Source organism: Lagenorhynchus albirostris, chromosome 8 (genome assembly GCF_949774975.1).
Source record: "Lagenorhynchus albirostris chromosome 8, mLagAlb1.1, whole genome shotgun sequence".
In the NCBI taxonomy this organism is placed as follows: domain Eukaryota; kingdom Metazoa; phylum Chordata; class Mammalia; order Artiodactyla; family Delphinidae; genus Lagenorhynchus; species Lagenorhynchus albirostris.
In genome coordinates, this window is record NC_083102.1 from 76,285,132 (window position 1) to 76,309,917 (window position 24,786).

The 24,786-nt window shown below is 42.1% G+C and overlaps 1 protein-coding gene across 2 annotated transcripts in view; it reads right to left on the minus strand.

Moving 5' to 3' along the window:
- Window positions 1-7,098: 7,098 nt before the first annotated feature.
- GRM3 (glutamate metabotropic receptor 3) overlaps window positions 7,099-24,786 on the minus strand; it is a 104,454-nt gene continuing 86,766 nt past the window's right edge. The window contains exons 4-5 of one of the 2 annotated variants that reach the window (XM_060156159.1): window positions 20,744-20,918; window positions 7,099-7,172 (exon numbers count right to left, since the gene is read on the minus strand). In XM_060156159.1, coding sequence (XP_060012142.1) covers window positions 7,099-7,172; window positions 20,744-20,918 — 249 coding nt within the window. Of the gene's footprint in view, window positions 7,173-18,245; window positions 18,326-20,743; window positions 20,919-24,786 lie in introns of those variants that run through there. The other variant, XM_060156158.1, reaches the window with a different exon arrangement.

The following is a 24,786-nucleotide window of genomic DNA, read 5'->3' on the forward strand; positions in this document are numbered from 1 at the left end:
TTAGTTTTGTGGCAAATGAGATAAAAATAAATAATTGAATTTATTTGACTGGTGGGTAAAACACTGGACCATTCTGTTATTGTTGAGTGAATGTTTGTTTTGTGTACATCACTACTGTTGGATTCGTGAGTATAGGTGAGGTTGCCGTTGTTTTATTGTTTGTTGTGAAATTCACGGAGGGCATTGCTTTACATAAACGTCTTCCACGTTTAATTTCTTAAATTCTGTTTTAACGAAGAAATTATTTTGGCATTGCTCATTTTTATCCTGCCAACAGTGCTGATGACCCTTTCCCCATGTTGATCAAAATTTAAACAGAAGAATGAAAATACACTTGAAGTGCACCCTTTTAGAGGAACCCTGGCAAAGTCATACAGACTGGACAGAGTCAGGTAGTTTCCGCGTAGTCACCTGTCACCTCTCTCTTCATCTTTGCTGTGCTCAACATGTACGTTCCAAGCCATAGAGATAATTGGGATTTGCTCCCAGGTAGCTTCTTTATTCTCCTGTCACTGGACTAAAATCTCTGACGTGTCAAAAATGCCTTAAATTTTAATGAACTCTCTGAAAACATAGTTGGTATTCAAGGATATATTTATTTTATTTCTAATTTTAGATATAAAATAGATTTTGGCAGCTCAGTCCCATCTTTGGAAAGAGCTGACTTTTTCCTTTGGATCCCAGTGGGCTGTCATTTTATTCCAAGCACTGAAGAAGTATGACAGAAGGAATATTGTGAGGAAAATATTCAGATCAATCCTGGCTATAGAACTCACTTTAATTTTATGTCTTGCCTTTGCAGATCTCAGTGGAATGTTGAAGGGCATAAACAAATTAATCACGTTTCTATGATTTTTAGCTGACAGTTGTTATTTCCTTTCCCCTCTAAGTGGTAGAAGTTATTTGTTATTTTTCTAAAAGGCAGTTTTGAAGGCTTAAATACTCCATTAAGTCAGCTGTTACCTATAATATCTCTTAGCGCTCTGTCAAAACATTTAAATCAGCTTTCCACTGAATGAGATTATGTCTTCTATGGATAAATTATATCATGCCATTTAACAATGTTGAGCAATTTGATATGTGTTCACTTGATTTAAAAGATTGGATTCTATTCTTGTTGACTTTTCCCCTCTTTGGTTACCAGTGATCAAGTCCTTTCCAGGATTAAAAATGTTTCATAGTATTTTTGTGTAAATTTTTGTCATTATTTTCTTCCCCAGGAGAGAAAAGGTGGTTTAAATGGTTATGTTGAACAATTGCTTGGGTCTAGTCATTTACCATTTGGGGTCTCCAGGTTCCCAGGTGGTGGGTCATCAATTGACTCTAGTTCTTCAAGACAGACCTGGTCAACTGTCATCTGACATGTGTCAGTAGAGCTACTTCCTGTGACTCGTGGTCATTCCTAATGGGAGGCTAATATGCAGATCATTTCTCTCTTCCTAACGAAAGTAAATTTCCTGGGAGTCATGGTGGGAAGATGATTTTATTGGCAAGTTTATTTTATCGATTGATTTATTTTTAGGTCTGCATGAGTGGTATTTAATCAGCTTTACTGAGGAATGATATACAAACAATAAACTCCATCCATTAAACATGTGCAATACGAGTTTTGAAAGTTTTATATACCTGTTACATCACTACCATAATCAACATACAGAACATTTTCACCACACCCAAAGATTTCTTATAGCCTTCCTTTCTCCTTTCACCTCCAGCCTCCAGGCAACCCCTGATTTGATTTTTAACCATTACAGCTTAGTTTGGACTTTTTATAAATGAAGTCAGGCAGGAACGTAGTCTTTTATGTCTGGCTTCTTCAGCATAATGATTCTGAGTTTCATCCATGTTGGTGTGGGTAGCAGTAGTTATTTTTTATTGCCGAGTAATAGTCCATTGAATGGTGGAATTACACTTTGTTTATCTGTTCATGGGTGTTTCCAGTTGCATTAGAGTTTTTATTATCACTTAGGAGTGCTGTCTACTTCAGTGCAGACAGGACCAGTTTACATTTCTTCAATACAGAAGAATCAGATGTTTTAGTAGGTGAAAAGTATAAATTGCCTCATCTGGCCCATTCCTTGATGTGATTCTGTCTCAAAGGTCCTCATCCTTGAACTCAGGTCTCAACACAGTCAAGACACTTTCCATTACTTTTTTTTCATTGTATTGGCATGTTTAAAGTCAGTGTATTGCTGACATTTACCTTTTGACAGTGAAGATGTATAGAGTAGAACTTCTTCAGAGGACTTACATATCCTCACATCTATTTTCTACTGACCATGAACATTATCTCAGGTTTACATGCCCAAGTCCTAAATTAAGGTCACCCTAAAGAAAAGGACTCAAGGGGAGTAAACTGAAAAAAATCCCAACACCTCACTTATTCCTTGGATGCTAAAATGGAGTTCACCTTCACAGTAAGTGGCCAGAGATTACACACTTGCTGGATTTTATTTTGGTTTAACATTTTCAGATGAGTTCATTTTAGGGTCATAAATGAAGGAAGTAAAAGATAGGGGCGAATAATTCAAAATTAATTGATACTACTATTGCAATTGATATTAATTGATGTTACTATTGCAATTGTCTAGGTCAGAGGCCAGCAAACTTTTTCTGGAAGGAGTCAGATAGTAAATATTTTCAACTTTGCAGGTCATGTGGTCTCTTGCAACTCTTCAATTCTGCCATTGTAGCATGAAAGCAGCCACAGACAATATACAAATGGGTGTGGCTGCATTCAAATAAATGTACTTTATGTGCGTGGAAACCTGTCATGAAATGTTACATTTCTTTTGATTTTTTCCTCCAACTATTTAAAAATGTAGACGCATTCTTAGCTCACAGGTTTTATAAAAACAGACGCTAGGCTAGGATTTGACCTGCGAGCCGTGGTTTGTTGACCACTGGTTTTAGTCACTACAACCCACAAACAAAACTATTTGGAAGAACCTGTTTGCACGAATTTTTTTGCCCTTTAGGAGTTTACACCTTCAAAGTTTCTCAAGTCTCTGGAGAGGATCAAGAAAAAAATAACCCATCCCCCTCCCTTGATGATTTAATCTCTCACCAGGTGACCAAGCTAGGTTCTCTTCTGAGTTCCTTTTATAGTTCTGGGACTTGATTGTGGATATTGATTAGGAAATGATAAACCTGAAACAAGTGAATTGGTTCAAAGCCAACCAGCACAGTTGATTTAAAAGCCTTTCTCATTGTGGTTTCTATGACATTTGTTGCTAAGGTAACTGGATTTGGAGATAATATTCAATCTTACGTACAGATTTATTTCAAGTAACTCTGTGGAAGTAGTGTATATTGATGCATATAGTGTCAGCCTAGATTCCTGAGCTCTGGCGCTGGAGAGGGTCCCCTGCCAGCCCTGGAGGGTCCATGGCATGTGTTCAGGCTGCGCACACCTCAGTCCACACGCATTTACCAAATCCTATTTTAAGACTGACTGAGCTGCAGAAGACACGTAGGATTCCTTCAGTGATTGATGGTTCAAGAAACAGACCTCCAGTCGCCTTGAACGAAATGTCCCAGTTTGGCTTTTCATTTGCTGGAATTTTCCTCATCTTATGAACAGTGACTCTTCGACGAAGAGCCCTGTCTAAAATAGCTTGTGGATATTGGTAACTTTGGTTTGGAGGGGAGTAAATATTTCCTCTATCTCAGATGGCTGGTTTCAGATTACCATTGCTTGGCTTAAATGAACGAGTCCAACCGGTGACAACTGTGCACATCTAAGCTTTCTGTCACAGGACAGGAGTGATGACTGCCTTATTCATGGGTTTGGGCCTTATTAGGGCTGTGAAGGTTAGAATCCATACGGATGGTCCATCTTCCTGGCGCCTCACTTTTCTTGGCTTCTCCATGTTTCTAGCCCTTTGCTGAACTCTCGTGGTGGGTGCGTGGATAAAGAGGGGGCGAGCTGAGGGGCAGTGTGGGGTGCATACTGTAAAGGGACACTGGCTGAATTAACTCCTTTCAGGCACTCTCCTAATCTGTCCTCTGTGTGGACTGCAAACCAGCTTGCCTCACACTTTGCAAATGGGACCTTTTTATTTTACCATGAGAAGCCTCAGTGCGCAAGAGAATCTTAATACTTGAACTAGAGAGGATACGGAGCGTTCCAGAAACGGTAAACTCTCAGGAATCCAACAATAATCAACCATAACATTAGGTTCTGATATGTTTTTTATGAGTGGGATAGAGCATTCTGCTTGAGTTCCTTAAATTCAGGATGTTTTTGCAAAGATGGATCGGCTCAGTGAGTTTTATATTCTGAGAGAATGAAATGTCATTACTGGAGTTAAAAAAGAATCAATCCAAAACCTATTTGTTTGAAATGCCTCACGTGAAAAAGATTTTATAGCTGCTATTTTCCATACAGATGCTGAAAGTTCCCTAAAAAATTACTTCTAGGGATCCCACGTTAGGGGATGCACTTTTGAATAGGAAACACGGTACGAGGCAGGGGAGAAAAAGGTGATGAGAGCTGTCGGTCAATGCACTTTCAGTGCAAAGGCAGTGAGTGAAATAGAGCGGCCATAGATCGAAACCCAGCTCTAGAAACACCCACTCAGGATTCACCCACAGCCCAATTGTCTTGTTTACAAAGATCCATGATCCATTTGACGACTTTAGGCATTAGCTGTGTCTCTGAACAACCCAACTGATACTGCCTTCCTTAGCCTGTCACATCCCATCAGTGGATTGAGTTTATTTTCTCTCCCATCAGCCTTGCCGTTGCCTTGATATTGAGCAGATGCTCATTCTGAGTACACTTATCTAGCAGTCCTGCCAGTTTCTGTCACAACAGACTTTTTTTTTTTTGCAGTACGCGGGCCTCTCACTGTTGCGGCCCCTCTCGTTGCGGAGCACAGGCTCCGGACGCACAGGCTCAGCGGCCATGGCTCACGGGCCCAGCCGGCTCCGCGGCATGTGGGATCCTCCCGGACCGGAGCACGAACCCGTGTCCCCTGCATCGGCAGGCGGACTCCCAACCACTGTGCCACCAGGGAAGGCCAACAGACTTCTTTTTTGCCATCTAGTGCTGTTGAATCTGTTACTCAGTCTGCCCCACCCACTCCCCCCCAGTCCAGGTTCTTTGAATATGAGAGTTTAGAGACTGTTTGCACTGTGGTCTTTGAGCATCTGGTGAGTTTTGAACACGTTGATGAGGATGCTGATTCAAATGCATGCAGAAGGAAGAAGGGAATTTCTAACATGGGACTCCTCACTTTATTTCCTTCAAGGCCAGTCCTGCTGGCTTTTATGCACCTGCTCATTATTTCTGAATATCTTTAAAGTATATTGACCAGTCTTGGTTAACCAGGCCCTGGTTATTTAGCCTGTGGGTCCCTCATAGCCTCCTCTTCCTTCCTCAGTTGCAGTTCCCTCATTAGCATATTCTCCAGTCTTGTTGCTTCTTACAGGCAAGAACTATGTGTTAATCATCTTTTTCTCTGTCATGGATTGAAGAGTGGCCCCTTAAAAGATACGTACACATCCTAATGGTACTTCATTTCCAAAAAGGGCCTTTGTAGATGTCATTAAGGATCTTGACATGAGATCCCCCTGCATTGTCCCGGTGGGCTCTAAATCCAATGACAAGTGTCCTCTCATAAGGGACACACAGAGGAGAAGGTGACATGAAGGTAGACGTAGAGATTAGACTGATTTGATGTCAGGAAGCTGCCAGCCACCAGAAACTAGAAGAGGGATGGAATGGATTCTCCCCTGCAGCTAAGAGGGTGCAACCCTGATGACACCGAGAGTCAGTTTCTGTTGTTCTAAGCCACCCAGTTCGTGTTAAGTTGTCAGATGAGTTACAGGAGACGGATACCTTCTCTGTCCATGGTATCTGGTGCAGGACCTAGCAGATAGGTACTCAGCGAAGTTTTCTACATTAATCAGTGGTTCGTGGCTCAAGGGTTTACCGGGAGAAAAAGGACAGTACTGGTAAGAATGAGCCAGTTGTAGCTTATCTGTGCTTTCCCTGTTTGCTCCTTTATTTAGGTTAGTAAAATATTCACGTTTAGAGATGAGTCTGTATGCCTGAGCATTGTTCTTGGGACTTTGGAAAAGCATTGGAAAAGAAGATGTACTACATTTCTGTTGCTACGTTCAGCTATGAACCATGAGAGTGATTTTCCAATGGAATAACAAGATGCTTCCCCAGGCTCCTGGCTAGTAATTAAGGTTGTTTTGGGAAATGAGAGCCATCAAACCTGCCCTGGCAGGTCAGCCTCTGCAATCAGAGGAATGCAGGGATGGAGGAACCCTCTCTTTGCCTCAGAGCCATATTTGGGCAAAATCTGGGCTGCCGTACAGATGTGGCTTAAAGAAACCAACAAGGGTATTATCATCTGGCCACTGTAATCCCCTGATATTTGTGCTGTCATCAGTCAAATTCTGATCATGCGGTCTGCAAAGAAGGCTACATCTGCTCACAGCTCCTTCGTAGGGTAACAACTTGTGTTCAGTGTATCTAGATGTGAAGAGAAGCACGGTTAGATCATTTCTTCCGACATTAAAAAAGTAGAAATGGTCTACAGTCAACATACTCAAATTACCTGGAATGATTAAAAAAGAGTACAAGCCATTATCCACCATGCTGGAAAACCTTGAAGGTTTTATTCTCAATATCTTTGCATTAATACAGATGCTTTTTACTTTGTGCTGAGAAAAACAACCTGTTACACACATCATGTAACTTTAATATACAACATAGAAACTCATCCTAAGTTAGTTACAACAAGGACCTACAAAAAACTTCATAGGAAAAAAAGTTACCTAATATCGCCACTGTATTTTCTAATAGACTGACCCTGTTAGACCCTGTCACCAATGCTCAGCTCTGTAAACAATGGTTATTTCCATGTTCTGGGGACTTGTTAATAATAGGGACACTAAAATCAGTCTAAAAAGTTCTAGCACGTCACTATATACTGTACAGTCCTTAAAAATAATTTATTGTACTGTTTCTAAAAAAAGGTACTAGGGGTGTTCTTTTGCTCTGTTTCCACATTCCGGAGCTGCACGTGAGCACTTTCATCTAACAGCCTAAAATCACGAGAACTGAACTGCAATTCACAATCACAGAGATGACGTGGTGGAGTCTAGGACTTCCCGCCCGTTGCACACCGTCGGCACATACGTGCTTGCAGAGGCTGGAAAACAGAGCAGGACAGAAAATTCTGGATTAATCAAGGGGGCCACAGAGCTACTGGCATGGGTAATCCTAGACACTAGTTAAAAGTAAAAAACTCACTTCAACTTGGCCTTGGAAAATGCTAGGTGATTTAGTGCTGTAGTAGGTCAACTTTCTAAACGCGCTCTGCTCAAAATTAGTTTGTATCCTGGAACTTACCTCCATTACTGTCATACCTCTTGGAGAGAGTTGATAAGCATAATCACTGTTGAAAGAAGCCACTTGTGGGTTTAAAATTAGCTTTGGTAATCTTTAAACTGGTTAAAATACAGTGTGCAAAATTGAAAGCTCACTGCAGTTTCCTTAGACTATTAAAGTAATTACTATTTTCAATACCTTAATTAATTTTGTTCTCTCTGGGCAGGGATGTTTCTACATAGTGCCATAAGTCATCCGTGAACTCTACTGCCTGAGAGAATGCTTTGCTATACTTTCATTGTTCAGTGGATAACCTCAGTGAAAATTCTAGTGAGGGCTGTGGTGCTAAGAACTTCAATTTCACAATAGTTTGCAGACAGGAAGACATTCCAAAGTTATGATGCTCTTGTTAATGACAATAGTGACGACAGTGTCAGGGTGTGAGTATAATACGGATATGTATATTCATTCTTTTTAGGGCTTGTCGTTTTCCTAGATAAAATTCCTAGCTCCGAACTTGTTTTAAACAAAAGTTTTGTTTTTGTGAGAAATCTAGGGACAGTTAAGTGATACCTGTTTTGCCCTCAAAGCTCTTTCCTTTTACTGAATGAGAACAAAAGCAAGGAGCCCCATCCTGCATAGGATGAAACTGTATGGCCAAGAGAATCAGTTAGCGATGGCCTCACATTACCTTTTGGAGCTGATGACGTCCCATCGCTTGACCTGTCCATCTGGACACACTCTGCCTGGGAGGAGCTGACCCTCTTGGCTACCTGACCACAGCTCAGGTCAAGCTGCCCAGTCAGCTGTCCCATTCTTTAAGGGCATAGCTCTTGGTTAATAATCAGATAAACTAATTTCATGTCATGCTAAAGTGTTCATGTTCACTATCCTAGTGGAAATACCCTTGCTCAATGAAATTGCATTTTTCATAGGAATTTCTTTAAACACGAAGGAAAAACTAAGTATGAAATTTGATACTATGTGGCAGTAAGTGGGGGAACACTCACCATCTTTGGGACACTGAAGTCTTTCAGCAGACACCGCCCCAACTAGGGAAACTCCAGCCTTTCAGTTTTGCACTGATTACCTGTCTAGGTTTGCGAGAAGAAGTCAAGTCTGTGTGGCTGCCTAAGGTTACAGTGGAGTCATGTGACGTGGTAACGCTTTTGGAGATTTTTTTCCTTTTATCATTTTTAGAATGAGGTTCAGTTTCTTTTACAGTATGAACCCGCTAAAAGCTGCAATATCTTGGGGGACAGGGATGGCATAATCCACATTTCCTGAAACTTCTACAATGAAGACATAGCGTGAGCCAGATTAATGCTGGGTGGAAGGCGATAGTGATAATGTTCCAAATGCGAGGGCGTCAATTTATTCTTTGCAAAGCTTCTTAGTGTACCTTATCTAATTCTCGCTTCATCAAAGCTACGTAAGGCAAGAGAAAGAACAAGGTGAAACGGAGTCCAAACGAGAGTGCTTCTGGCCATTCAATATGTGCGTTCTCTGCAGCTTCCTTGTAACCACCTGTCTACTTGGCATCTCCATGTGGCTGTTTAATAGGCATTTCTAAATCAAGTGGCCGACACATGACTTTTGATTCCCTGACCTGTCCCCATTTAGTCTTCCTTTCCTCAGTGAATGGTCTCACCATCTGCCTGGTTATCCAAACCGAAAGTCTAACATTTAAGCCTCTTTCCTTTCTTGTCTCTCCTTGCGTGTCAAACCCATGCTCAAGTCCAATCAACTCAGGCTCCATCTCCAACTACTTCTGTCTCTGCATCCAGCGCCCCGGTCCAGGCCAGCATTCCCTCTCTCTTGGCCACTGGAATAGCTGCACTACTGGGGTCTCCGTGTCCACCCTTGCTTCCCGGCAATGCTTCCTCTATACAGTAGCCAGAGTAGTTTTAAATGGAAGTCACCTACCTACACACCTCCTGTGGCTTCTCTTTGTGCTCTCCTTACTGTGGTTTATAAATCCCAGCACGATTCAGACCATGCCTATCTTTCTGAATTCACCTAATTCTGTGCTCCCGCCCCTACGCTTTTTTTGCTTTTGTTCTCAAACACAGAATACCTATTTCTCAGTTTCTGGCCTTTTGTAATAGCTGTTGCCTCTGCCAGGAATGTTCTTCCCTCTCTTAATCACATATCTGGCTCCTTCCTGTCATCCACGTGTGAAATGTCACCCTCTGAAAAAGGCTGTCATCAGGCCACCTAGTCTGAGGTAACCAGCCAGTTTCTCTCTTGTCACGTTATCCCATTTTAAAGCTGAGTTTTTTTCCTTGCCTTTTTTTTTTTCCTTAGTGTCTTACATCTTATACTCTTGACTAGAAAGTATGCTGGGGCTCTGCTTGTCTTTTTCATTATTTTATCCCTATTGCTGGTCATGGAATAGACACTGTATAAATATTTTCTGAATGATTGTATGAATGGTTGCCTTTCAAAGAATGGGGGAACCGAGAAAGTTTAAAGAAAGAAATAATCTATTATCCTGAAGAAATGACCAGCAAATGTGAGGCCTTTCGGCAGCCTCATTTTGGAGCAGGTTGGCCTTTCTGCTTCTCAAGCCACATGGTGGCTTCGACCATCACCCACGTCTGCAAAGAACTGGCTGGGGCTGTGAGCATCCCATAGCAGGCATGCTGCCTTTGACATTTGGACTAAGCTCTTCATCTTTTCCAAGATCAAATTTTATTATTTCTGTGCAGGTTTTTCATTTTCAGAGGTTGAAGAGGAAAGATGTGTCATGGGGGTACGTCTAGGAGAACCAGGGATTAGTGTGTTAATGCTCCTTGCTGTCGACCTTGAACTAGTCTAATCCCCTCTCTACCTGCACTTTTAAAGATGGTGTCAGAAACCTACTGCGATGTTCCCCACACTATTCTGGAATTTAGTGTAATTCTCTTCTTAAGTGTGCACTTGTGATTTGCTTGCTGACTGCATTCTAAGTTCTTAAAAATTGGGTATATTTTGACCATGTAGGTAAGGTACACGGGCTGCCCAGATAGCCACAAGCTTATTAGTGTCACATAATCTTCTCCTAAACGCCCTGTGGACATCATTATGGAAGGTTACAGAATAACCTGGAATAACCTACCTGCTTTGTAGGGACATTAAAGGGAACACCCTATGTTAGAATGTCTAAACTCTTGAGGGGAAGACAATGCAAATTCAAGGTCTTCTTGCAAAGAATAACAACGGCAAAAAGCCCCGCAAGACTCTGCAGTTATTTTTTCCCCCTAAACACTTTTTAGTGTATTGAAGGGGATTGTAACCTCTATCTTTCTGCTTCTCTTTTTCTGTTTCATCTGTAGCTTTTGCCAGTGCATTTTTTATTATGTAAAAAAAATTCTCGTTTTAGTACATACTGCTGAATATAGCAGAGGAAATTACTGTTTTATGAGTTTAGCATCTCCATTACTTTGCCTTTCATAAATATTTTACAGATGCTCCTGGATTAGCCCATCTGTTATTCCCCAAGGTAGTAAAATACGTGGAAGAGGAAAGTGCCGTCATTTTCGTGTGTGTCTTTGTGATGAGCTTTTCTATGATTTTCATGAAATTCTCACGAGATTTTTAATGGCGTAAGTTTAACCTATTTTCTTAAGTGTGGTTAGGCGGATTTCTATAATCATCCTTTCTGTCAGAAATAAGAGGTGTGCAGGCTTATTTTTGGCTCTTCTGGGAGTGGGGGTGAGTAGCCGCTGTTGCTCTAGGCTTACGTGGTACTTCTTGCTACTTAAAGTGAAAAGTGAAGATAGCTGTAAAAGACCTAATCAGTTCCACAGCTGACCACAGAAGGACCATTCACACCCATCAAAAGGCACGTTTTGCTTCACAAACTTGGTGAAGCTTTAGAGATCAATGCAGCCAAGTGGCAGCTTTGTCTAGTGCCGTGAAATCCACTTTTGTACCAGTGAAGCAGAGACTGGCCAGACTTTGGAGAAAATGACCCGATTTTTTCTAACTGGGCCCTCGATCAGTGCTCAACATATTTATTTAATAGATTCTTAGGGATGCCAAGTCTGTTAGTCAATTTAGTGACGGAGACTTGGTTCCTGAGAATCAGCGTGTTACTCTGTGTAATAGATCAGACTTGGAAAAAAATAAAACAAACATTTAAACAGAAAAGACATTCCAGTCTGTTTCCATCTGTTCCATTTCCTCGCTCCTGGTGACCCCAAATAATTTCTCCCAGCATGTCTGCTTGTTTAGATATTTTAATTCTGTGGTCATGGAATACAATTTCCATCCGTTATTTGTTGCCTTGTCCTCCTGCTTTGTCATTGAACCTGGTTTTTTACTCATCACCTTAATTTACCTGTGCTAGGGCCCCTTGGTCCCATTTCAAAAGAAGCATATGTGTTGATAATGTTGTCTGGGCAGATGCGACACTGCTAGCCACTTGTTTGGTAGCCTTGCTATGTCAGAGATTTCTCAGTGGGAGACTGAGAATCCATTAGTAATAAAAGTGGGCTAGATTCTCAGGGGGTGTTTCCCCCTTTATGACCAAAGTAATTGTCTTAAACTGTTACTAGTAGTCTTAAGAGGAAATCGTATTCATTATGATGTTGGATAGAAATCTGTAAACATAAGATTTAGTTTCCAAGTGTGAAGTTAGAACTTATGAAAGCAAAGACTTCTTCATTCAGTGATTCATTTCTTAGGAGACAGGATTCATGGGAAGAGAAAATACGGCATGTACCTTTTTATAGACCGTGATGCAACTTAATTACCTCATGAACAGAAATGCCACTTGATCTTCAACTTAATACCTCAGTCCACCGTTGCCACATCATGCGGTCCTTTCCAATCGTGTTCTTTTATTCTCTCTTCCCTCCCCCAAGAAGTACCAAAGTTGGATGCACAATAATTTCTAAATAAGAAGACTCAACATTTTTTTGTACTCTTCTACCTATTTTTCATTCTTCCCAGATCCTCTTAGTTGCTTCACATCTCCTGTTTCCCCTCTTTTCTATCCAAATGTGTTTTCAGGCGAGGAGCAGAAACTCATTCACCCCAAGGCTCAAACAACTAATAGGAGCTATAAGTGCTACGACATCTAGGGGATCCAAACCAGAAGCCGAAAGGGTTAAACTCTAATCAAATAATGTCAGGCATTAATTACTCCTTCTTTCTAGTGGAGCTGATCCTGTCAGCCTCACCTTCCAGTTATCCACAGCAACTGCACGCTGTATTAGCTTCCACTGCTACCAACCTGATGGAAGCCACCATCATCTGGGTTAGGCAGTAGCCTCCTAAATGAGGTCTCTGCCTACTCGCTGTCTTGTATTCTGCCCACACAGCCAAAACCATGCTTTTAAAGTCAGGTCCTGCCACAGCTCCGATGAAACCCTTCAAGTGTTTTCTCAGTCCTTGCAACAGAAAAGTAAAAGTCCTTACAGTGACTTGCAGAATCCTACAAGATCTGCTCCATCTTTGTCCTAATCTCCTGTCACTCTCACCTTTATTCATTTCCCTAGAGCCTCATTGGCCTCTTAGATGTTCTTCTAACTTTGGACCTTCGCATTTGCTGTTCCCTCTGCGTGGAATGTCTTTTCCCCAGATATCGGCCTGGCTCCCTTCTTTCGTTTCCATCATGTCTCTGCTCAGTGTCACCTTATCACTTCCTTCCACTCTATAAAAACAGGAACTCTCTGTATCCTCAGTCCACCTTATTTGCCTATGTCCCATATTATTTTCTTCACATCACTTGTCAGCACCTGAGTTATTAAGCACTGTCGGTTCGTCTCTCTGTGCCCCCTCTTGCCTGATTAGAATGCAAGCACCGTGAGTGTAGAGTTGGTCTGTTTTGTTCATTACCACATCTCCAGTGCCTAGAGCTGAGCCTGGGCACAAAAATTTCTTCAATGAAGGAGTGAATTATCCATCAAATTGGTCACATTTACTTGGTTAGTGGTTTCTCCCAAACTCTCTGAAATTATTCCAGGTAAGGCAGAAATGTTAAAATTTTTTTTCCATATGAGTAGGCATTTTCCTGCTATAGGCGCAGAGATATTTCCATTTATAGATGTCCTCCAGAGAATTTCACTAAAAATGAAGTCATAGAAATAGCATATAATAAATTGAGGTTAGACCCTTTGCTTTGTTTTAAGGTTTTGATCATCTGAGATCAGTGTATGGGCAGTATTTGATTAAATACATATTTTCTTTTTTATTGACATATATACATAGTTCTCAGCACGGTACCCTGTTCCCAAACGCGTTAATAAATTTGGGGTTATGTGGAAATGCAGATGACTATAGGTATCTCTCATACAATACCTGACTCGCTGGTTTAGGGACTCTCTTTGAGCTACCGTGTTTACATTCTGTTCTAATGTACAATACAGAAGAGAAACTGTACAATGTAATGTAATTCAAGAAAGTGATGCTTTGAAAAAACTATGGAAATGAGAGAAATTATATCTGACATAAACATTAACTATATTCATTTATCTTCATCAAATCACATTTTCTAAGAAACTTAGTGTGTAGCCTCTTTGGAATATCAATGCCACACCTTGTCTGTGTGCAGCCTGGCCGTGGGGATCACCGGGGGCTCAAAGAGACATGATTTATGCTGTTGAACTCCCTGGTATGGGCTTTTGAGAGGAACACAAGTCTGTACTCACGCTGGTAGAACAAGATGCTGTCATGTGTGGTGCTTAAGAGAAAGCTTTTAACTTGAAAAAAATCATTGCATGTGCAGATGCTAAGATTCTTACTGTCAGAATAGTCTCTGAGGGCTTCCCTGGTGGCGCAGTGGTTGAGAGTCCGCCTGCCGATGCAGGGGACGCGGGTTCATGCCCCGGTCCGGGAAGATCCCACATGCCGCGGAGCGGCTGGGCCCGTGAGCCATGGCCGCTGAGCCTGCGCGTCCGGAGCCTGTGCTCCACAACGGGAGAGGCCACAGCAGTGAGAGGCCCGCGTACCGCAAAAAAAAAAAAAGAATAGTCTCTGAGATGTATTTTGTAACTGAGCTGGGGCAGAAAATCCAGAGGCCACAGGAGCCATAGAGCAGCTTTTGAGAGTTTTATCTATGACTTCAGTTATCAAATTCCTTAAAGTACCTAATAGATGGGACCCTGGTTTTCTCATCTATAAACGTGTTTGTTAGAATAAATGATCCTTAGCATCCCTTCCAGCTCCAGGCTGTGTAATAAAGAAGGTGGGCTGTAGCAGCTTGGGGAAAAGCTAGCAAAATAGTAGAGGTAAAGAGAAAATGATTTAAGGGTTGCTTTAGAGTGGTTGTGAGAGAAGTAAATGGAAATGTCAAATCAAAGAAGGAGAGGTATTAAACATCAATTTCCTAACGTATAATAGGGTTACCTATCATAGCTGGAGACTATCCCCCCATCCTCAATGAGGGGATGAAGGGGAATAGAAAGAATGAGGTTCTCAGGAGTGCTGTGGGCTTTGCTCTCTTAAGGGAAAATGGATTGACATATATCTGATTTGGATGTACTAGGTGTATTCTGCCTGGAAGCAAATGGCTCAACTTGCTGACAACTCTAGGCTCTTCCTACGTTGGTCAGAGAGGATTTATGTTTATAATATACTTACGCCTGTGGCGAAGAAGACGTTCATTTCAGTCTGGGTTGCCAAATAACTTCCTAATTTGCTGGCCAGTCATCATGGGACTCCCTGAACTGTGCAGGTATATTATGCTGTTTTTCTGGACTAGCACAGTAGAGAAGAAACTTGGCATTATGTGCTTTTTTTTTTTTTTTAAATAAAGTCCTGTTCAGAGTTGAGCAATGGCTTGCCCCGGCCAACTGGGGTATCTTCAAAGCTTGGCCATTGATAAATGCAAAGGCTTGTCCTCAGGTACTTGCTTTCTGTTGCTGAAGCTCTGTGGCAAATTATACTGTGAAACTAGAAGACGGTTCCCTCGATCTTTTTAGACTGCTGCTTTCTTTTTATAATGTGCCAATGCTTAGTGATAAAGAATAATTCTATTAATTGAGCAGTTCGCACATTACCACCTAGACAAGTGACTTTCTGAATAAGGTGGTGGCAGAGAAAATCAATCTCCATGTGCCCATGGCTCCTTCGGGACCCAACTCTGGGCATCATTAATTAGCAGAAGCCCCTTGGCTGATTTAATGATAATGACATACATACATCTGAATGATCACCGCGAGCAAGGGAAATACACATCCCTGTAGGACCACGTCTGGCGACATAGACTGAAGACTGTTGGACACACTCCATTTCTTTCTTCTCCCCCCAGCCTACGCTGATGCAAACCCACATTAGCGTCAGCAGTATTCTGACCTGCGCAGGGCCTATAGGATTTTATGCTGCCAAACCTCACGTGTGCATCCAGTTTGTCTCCCTCACAATGACGCCATTCGCTTACATTCTGCACCCATGCTGGTAGAACAAGATGCTGTCAGGTGTAGTGCTGAAGGGAAGGCTTTTAATTAAAAAAAGAAAAAATCATTGCATTTGCAGATGCTAAGGTTCTCAGCATACGTTTTTGATTGCCTGTCTTTGGGAATCAGCTGTGGGAAGCTCCTTTGCTTCTAAAGCTGAACCAAACAAAGAATGACCTCTTTTTTTTCCTCTTCCAAATACAAAGGATGTTTACTTATGTGTGTGGGTGTGGGAGCAGCATTATAAATATGAACTTAGGATTTCAGGGTCTCTGAGTCCTACTGCTATTGGAAGGTGCATTCCCACCTTCAGTAAATGTTTCTTGAGTGGCCAGGTGCTTCTATGGGAGAAATGCCTTCTGTGGAGGGTTCGGACAACAATGGGGGAAATGACTGTGCTGGGATGTGGCTCTTGGCATCATGAAGCAAAGGATGGGACTTCAAGGGCCTCTCCTTCTCTGAACCCAGGGCCTCCTTTCTCTTTGAGGGCATCTAAGTGGAGCTCCCTGCTCTGCACTGATAGCAGTGCATGAAGCAGACAGGATGGTTTGGGCCAAGGTTCTCAAACCGTTTTCCTTGGACCATCTCTGTTGAACCAGCTGGAGTATCTGTTACCGACCACACTTCTGGCCTTTACCAAGACCCCATGATACAAAGGGTGGGGCCTGGGAATCTTCATTTCAAAGAGTTTTTTTTTTTTAATACACAAATATTGGGGACAACTGGCCTATGGGTACACTTAGTGGAGAAAAATTACTGTTTCATTTTTATTATTCTGACTCCCAGTGTATGTAGTTAATCAGATACAACTAAAATTGGTCTCTTTTGCATACAGCAATATGTAAACATTTCTCAAATGGTGAGTTTTCCAAGATGTCCTTAACGATGTTCTTTCTTCCATGCCTGCTTCTGAGTTTGGCCGTGCTTTTCTATCTTTTGGGAGCAACTGCTCAGATTTTAAAACCCGCTAACTGAACTTCTTTCTGCTGTCAGCCACCTTAGCTGCTGTCAGGGAGCTCACTTAGACTCCAAAGTGATGTGGTATCTCTGCTACTCTCTCGCCAGAGAATTAACCCTGAATTAATACTGCCGCAGCTTCCAGTCAAGGTGACTTCTTGGTATTGCATAAGCTTAAGTGTGCCATGTCACTTAATCCCTGCTAAGAGTGCAGTACCGGTTGGATTTGGGATTTGGAGAGCGCAGCATAATAAAAATGGCCACAAATTCTTTGAGCGGTGGAGTCTGCCTCCCTCCCCTTGAATCTGGGTGGGCTCTATCATGCTGTCTGGGTCCCATGTGGAGAGAGGCATCCCACCTAGGCACCATGTACGAGAGTGAATCACTGCGGACCCTCCAGATCAGTTCAGTCTCAGCTGACACCACAGGAGGACCCCAGTCAGGGCCTTGCAGAGCAGGTGGACTGCTCAGTCAAGCCTTGCCTGAACTCCTGACCCACTAAATCAGGAGAGATAACAAAAGGGATTTCTTTTAAGCCACTAAATTTGGGGGAAGTTCGTTATGAGGGAATAGATAACTAAATGTGTCTGTGCGGGGGGTAACTCCGTTGCTATGCCAGCTTATTCTCGTCCATACATGGGGTTTTTGTTTTTACCTCTGGAGACACTAGGTCAGAAAAACAGCAGCAATACTGGGAACAATAATCCATTGGAATAAAATGCCTGCAAATACTTAACCAGAAGAACATAAATTATGTACAACCTAGGAAAAGCATACGCTGTACTTAATGAATGCAGAGCAGTTTAAGGATTTTTCTTGATTCTTTAAACAGCGTACTTCCCAGTATTTAGGAGGGAGATGGATATTAATTGAGCTGAATCTATAATGGAGGAAGCAGGCACTGAAATATTAAACCAGTTGCTTAAATTTTCATCATAGTGGGTCAGTAACACGTTTATACATAGAACTAGATCCCATAGGCAAGTGGCTTTCAAATATCTTTGATTGCAGTTCATAGAAAGAAATATTTTACCTGAACCTGGTACCCATACATAAACTTGAGCAAACTTGGTGAAATACTATTTACCCTGTTACATATGATGCACTCTAAGATACTTTATTCTCTTCTATTTTTATATTTTTTATTATTATTATTTTTAAATGTCCAGGTCAGTTTTATTTTATTTAATTAATTAATTAATTTGGCCATGCCGTGCGGTATGCGGGATCTTAGGTCCCTGACCGGGGGTCGAACCCGTGCCCCCTGCATTGGGAGTGCAGAGTCTTAACCACTGGACCACCAGGGAAGTCCCTCTATTTCTGTTTTTAAAAAATGCTGGTCAAACATGCTAAATAAATTTCATGACCCATTAATGGATTACATTCTACAGTATGAAAAACACTGCCCCGGACACTAACCTTCCTGGGACCGGGGATTCTGTCCTATTCACCACTGTGCTTAGAAATATCTGGTGTATAGAAAGCATTCAGGCATTTAATGACTTTAATGAACTTCATGACAGTGGTTCCAATTTGTTAAAATAGGAAGGATACTAATCACAAGTCAGGAAATCCAGTGTCAACTCTTGAATCATTGTATGTCCTTGAGAAGTAACTTCTCTTATCTTCTCACCTATAAAATAGAACTTGTGATATCTTGTACACATGGGATAAAATGAGCCCACAAATATTAAACTATCGTGAGTAAAAGATAAAGAATTACAAATACAAATAAAAGATCAATGGATTCGTTACTTACGCACTTTGAAATGCCGAGAGATACCACTCAAATACTTCACTTTGTTACTTTACTGCCATTTCTTTGATTTGGATTAATTAGAGGAAAATTGTGGGAAAAATGAGATCTAAATTTAGACCTTTTTAAGGAAAAAAATTAAATTTCACTGAGTAACAAAGTAGTCCTAAAATGTTGGGCTGGATAGACTCCTACCTTGAAGTATCAGTTGGGCCACTAGCAGAGTAGATACTGAGTGACCGCTTAAGCAGGTCCATGGCAGTTGCAGTCCATTGTTTTTGTGTAAATGAACATTTCTGAAATTCTGAGGGGAGACTCGATTGGGTAAAGTGTCCTTGTTAACTCTTCAGGAATTTATTAATTCCTAGTACATACATTAGAAAACGCCACCATATCTAAATTACCGAGGTTCGGATGTATGAGATCTGAAAAGTGTCTGTGGAAGACTTAGGGACTCTGCTAAATTGTTTTAATAACAGGCAAGAAGAGCTCTAAGCTATCAACAAGACTCTTCCTGCCCAGAGGTAAATCATGCTGCCTAGCCTAGGGTAATTTTCCTTTTGTTCTCCCTGGAAAGTCTACCAAGTAAGTAGTTCATGGGAAATTTCCCGGCTTGTTTTCTGGATGGAGTAGCACGATAAGGTGGTTTGGTGCCCTGGCTTTGAAATCAGAGAAACTGGCTCTTAAGTTCTGGTTCTGCCACTTTCAATACGTGTGACCTTGGGTAGATCCCCAAGAGTTGTGAGCGTTAAATAAGCTATAGCCCACGTGCACACATGTATGAAGTACTTAGCACAGTGCCCAGCACAAAGGAAACAATAAATGATAGTTCCTCTTAGCTGTATTATTGTTGTTTTTGTTAGTTATTATTATTAGTTATATGCCAGTTCTTTCTGGTCTGGACTGGCTAGCTTTCGTAGTTCAACTGTTGGAAAAGAGATTTGTTTGCTCAAGAAATAAGCAGGTTTCTTTAAGGTGCAAGGAAAATTATTTCACAAGTTTTACCAGGTCCTGGGACTCAGCCCTCGTGACACCTGGAAATTTAGCTGAAAATGCAATAAGGTCTCCATCTCTATAGCAGCTGAGACGCAGGAGTGGTATACACAGCGCATCACGGAACACGTGTGCTGTCAGCCGTCAGTCTTCCCTTTGTTTGCCAGGAAAAGGGCAGCCCTATAAAATTGTGCACTTTGTTGGAGAAACTGGGGCACTAATGCGATTGCTCACTTTGTGACGCTGAGCTATTTCAAAGTTTCCTTTCTAATCGGCTCGGGGCAAAATTGTGAAGTAGTCATTTGTCTCTGTCACTTCCAGGCCTCCTTCCCCCCACCCCCCTTCCCCTTCCTCTCCCCTCCTTCCCCCTCATCCTTCTGTCAGTGCATTTCTCCTACTTTATACCATAGATTAGCTGAAAATGGCTTAAAAGATTGTCCCCTTTAGCTACCTTTGTGTTTTAGATGCCTCTGAAGAATTAGGTGATTCTCCAAGACTACTGTTGCAGATACTTGCAGGCCAGGAGGTGAGAGAATTCTGGCTGGGAGTTACCCTGGTATCTTTCAGTTAGCACTGCCTCCTCAGCTAAAAAAAAAATTGTGTCTTTGTCTTTGAAATAGGAGGAAGATCTATTCTAGCGTTTTCCAAAGTGTATTCCATGGGCTGTGCAGTTGATTTTACTGTGATCAATTACTTTTAAGAAACTGTAAATAACAAAGTGAAACGGGTTTCCCTGCTGTAGAGATTCTGAAAAACCTTTTTCATGCTCATGTCAAAGGAGGAGCTTTGAACTTCCAAGTGGGTATTTAGGATGTAGCATTTTCCACCTTATTTGATTATCTTCCTCTTTTAATTTTTAGGAAGCACCTTCAGCATCTGTGTGACACAGAACATACTTTACAGAGCACCAGTCTAGTCCAACCCTCTAGGCCAACTAAGGAAGGAAACAGTAAAGTGATGTGCTCAAGGTTACCTGTTGACCTAGTTGCAAAGTCAGGACTTGGTTCTCTGGCTCTACAACTTGGTCAAAAATCCCATTTGTGGTTATGGATTTAACGTCTGTCATCCCTGCTAGACCGCGTACTGCCAAAACCGAACCTTGACCTCTTCTGCTTATCACTGTATCCTTAGCACCCAGCACAGTACCTGGCACACAGTGATCAAATCAGCACTTACTAAAGTGAATTGAGATTGATTATGGGGATGGACGTGTGTTGCCTGTTTCTGTCTATGTCTGTTGCTTCTCCTTCTAGCCTGCTCCCTACTATATATGAAGGGGTCAGTGTCAAGTTCCATACTTACACTGAGAATACGTGGTCCCAGTTCCACTGACACTGAACCTGTTCAGGTGCAGTCTGTGTGTGACCACATTCTTCTGGGGTTGAAACAGGATGATGTGCACCTTGGGTGCAAACAAACAGCCCAGGACCACGAATCCACTCAGGCTAACCGAGATGCACATGGTCGTTGTCTGCACCTATAAGAAAAGATTGCCTAGTTAAGTGTCTTGACTATAAATTCAATACAGTGGCCAACTCAAGAGAGCACTGAAAAAAGAGCAAACTGAAAAAACCCAAATCATCCACAGTTCTGTTATTATTCTAGCCAAACCAATACAGCAATTATATTGGATCTTCTGAGTTTGGGATGCACATGGAAACATTGCTTAGGATTTGTAAGCAAACACTCTCTGTGTTTGGTGTCCTGAAGGCTTACCAAGACTTCACACAGATTTTCTTGTTTTGTTTGTTTTCCTCTTTACTTTGTATAAAGATATTTCTGCAGAGCCACTGGAAGTCAGAATCTTAAAGAGTAAAATATCAATATTCAATGATGAAGTGACCAGATAACTGATAATTTGAGTCAATCAACTTGGCTTGTTTAAGGTTTACTATATTATGAACAAATCTGGTCCTGTTTCATATTTCCATTTCTCTTTCTTGCTGGGAGCTCTAGCAGCTCTTGGTTTCCCTATTCAACACTGGGGGGCATTATCAACTTTCTTCTGGGGTACCTACTCTTTTAATTATTTCATTAGCATCTCTCTGGAATTTTGATACACCAGGTACTCGCTGTTTCATCTTTCTGTCCTCCAGGCTTCTATGCACCCATCCTTGACAGAGAATTTTCCCTTGCGCCCTCTTTGCTTCCCCTGAAAGCAAACCTCAGAACTAGGTTTTATCATCTCTTCTTTTCATTCCCTTGCCCGCACTCTTCATCTTCTCCGCTCTCCTCATTTATCCTGGCTTCAGCTCCCACAGATTTTCTGGAAAATCCCAAATTAGATTCTACATACTTAATCACTTTCAGTATGAAAAATGGAAATTAATTATTTCTTCTATCAGTTTCTACTCAGAGTAACTATGGTAAATCCTAGAGTCATTTTAGAGTTCTTTTTCCTTTTTCCCCAGCCGATGCTATTACCAGATAGCAGTAATTTCTCATGCCCTAAAGTGTCTGACCTTCTTCTGTAATCAAAGGAAACTGAGACTGAACAGTTAACTGGAAGGGCCACATAACTTTAGAAGACCTCTTTCTGTTTTTGATTTTTAAAAAATCAGGTTACGCTTGTATCATAATTCTTCAGACTCTGGTTTTACTTTGATTGCTGAAAGTAAATCTCTCCTCACTATCTTTTTTTTTTAATTTAATTTTATTTTTGGCTGTGTTGAGTCTTTGTTGCTGCGTGCAGGCTTTCTCTAGTTGTGGCAAATGGAGGCTACTCTTCGTCGTGGTGCGCGGGTTTCTCATTGCGGTGGCTTCTCGTTGCGGAGCACAGGCTCTAGGTGCGCGGGCTCAGTAGTTGTGGCTCGCGGGCTCTAGAGCGCAGGCTCAGTAGTTGTGGCGCACGGGCTTAGTTGCTCCGCGGCATGTGGGATCTTCCTGGACCAGGGATTGAACCCGTGTCCCCTGCATTGGCAGGCGGATTCCTAACCACTGCGCCCCCAGGGAAGCCCTCTCCTCATTATCTTAAAGCTCTTGCTCCCCTAACCACTCCAGTGCTTTCCAACTTGGTCCCCAGTTTCAGGCTCTTCTCTCTTTTGTCAGCTTCTCAGAAAAGTCTCCTATCTAATTCCATGATGGAAAAGCCTTGATAAATCATAACTGTGTTATTTATAGCAAGTCCATTACTGACGTAATTTTTCTTCTTACATGTATGTATAATATGATATTAGAACTGTGCTGTTCCTGCCTCAGTTTTGACCGTGGTGCCAGTGTGAAAGCTATCAGATATCCCAGCGAGGGTGAGACAAGTTCACATGTGCACTTTTCAAGAAAACCTTCTATAACTTCGAAACTCCTCACTTACTTTAAGACATTACAAGGAGAGGAGAAGGGAGGCTTCTGTGAGGAGATCTCGGCCCAAAGCTGTGCTGTGAATTCCATGCCCTCCACCCCTTAGGGGGATTGTGTCCATCTCTTCACTTAAAGCTTACAGAGGAGGGCGTCACTGTGGCCCTTCACAGAAGGTTTGAGGTTTTTCTGTGGTTGGGGGATGCTCTGGCCGGGAGCCTGATTGCTGTCTTGAAAATCTAGAAGGTGAGAAATGGCTAGTCACTTTTGTAGCAGAGCAAGGAGACTGGCTGATGTATTGAGATAGTCCTTTACTCTAAAAATTTATCAAAACAAACGCTACGGGAGTGGTATGCCGGAAAGGTGAGCCATTGTGGGTCGTCTGGGGCCCATATGGAGGGGCCTGGAGTCCTTCTCAGAAGGAGGCTAGAGGGGAGTAGCTGGCTTGTGACGACTCAGAGTAGCGAATTGCCAGCCAACTCCCTCAAGGACTTGCGGGAGAAAAAGGCCAGCAGGACCTTTCTGATGATCAGGTGAAAACACCCTTTAATCATCTTCCAGATTATCCCAAGGACGTGTCTTTAGCCACTGCGGACTTAGAGATCATAAAGTCCTTATTACTCTCTAACCGGGCCTGAGAGGGACATAGCAACTGGTGGACTGGGGAGTGTGAGCTGGGAGAAAGGGGAAGCCAACCACTGCAGCTCCAAGGCAGGCCAGACCTCAGGAGAAAATGATACTGAATGTTATGTCATGATGTGATTTGATAACTACATAGGACAAGGCATTTCAGTTTCCTACTAGAGACATTTTTCCTTTGAAAATGATTGTAGGACCTTATGTCACCTAAGGGCACACAAATTCATGGGCCTACCAAGGTCATGAGAGTTTTCATTCACTGATGTACCCCCAGCACTAGGATGGTGTCTCACATAAGGTGAACAGTCAGTGTTTGGATGTATCCACTGGAATTTCCATCCAGGGGTGGAGGGGTGACTAATCTCACTAACTACTAAAGGGACACAGGGAAGCATAACTAAAGGTGCATTTTGGTCGTAGTTTATGCTGCATAGTTTTCAGTATACCTGCTTTAAATTTGATACCTTTTAATTTTTTTCAAAGCCCAAGTATCAGCCTCATAGTCTCAGTTGCCCAGTTCCCTCTATAACTCACACTATAAAGAGTCTGTATTTATCTATACTTATTTGTTCTGCGTCTTTGAACACTCCCAGCCCACGCTGCTTTGTTTTCATCTTCCTCAGACTCCTAGAAACACTTGACATGGTTAATCACTTCCTGGATCCCTCCTCCCCTCACTGGACAGTTCCTTGTCTGAGTTGCTGACTTTTTCTCTTCTACCTGAATTCTAAGTGCTGGAGTGTTTCAGAACTCAGTTTTGGACACTCTTCTCTTTACCATCTCATTGAGTTCTGTGGCTTAAGCACCTCCTATGTGGATGGTATTCATCCATGTAGTTCTAGTTCCAGCTTATCTTCTGGGCCTCCAGACCTATACATTCAAATGCCATCTTGGCATATTGTTGTGGATGTGTAGTGGGCACATCAGAATGAATATGTAAGCAGAACTTGATCCTTTCCTCCAGGTACCTCCATTTAAGTGACACCAAATGCCACCCCCTTGTGCAAGCCAAAAACCTGAGAGTCATCCTTCATTTTGCCATTTCCCTCACACCCACACATCCAATCCAATAGCAAGTTCTGTTGGTTCTTTCGGAAGATAATCCTTTATGGTCTCTTGGGCTTCTGTATGTCTTTCCAGCAGCGGCTCCGACTGCCTTTGTTCTGGACTTTCTTTTCAATGGTATTTTTTATAGCAAAGAGCCCTAGAAGATAGAGGTAGTGCCTGTGGAACAGAGGACCAGCATATCACTCATTAGAGAAGATTCAGGTTCCCCAATCTAACTGTTCTTCCCTGTAATGCCACTGCTGACTGTGCCGTGGTCATGGTGCCCTTTGCATAGCCTGTGGGGAGTGGGGCTCAGGTAACCAGAGCCAGTGCGGAACTCTGGCTACTGCCATTGCTTTGAGTCA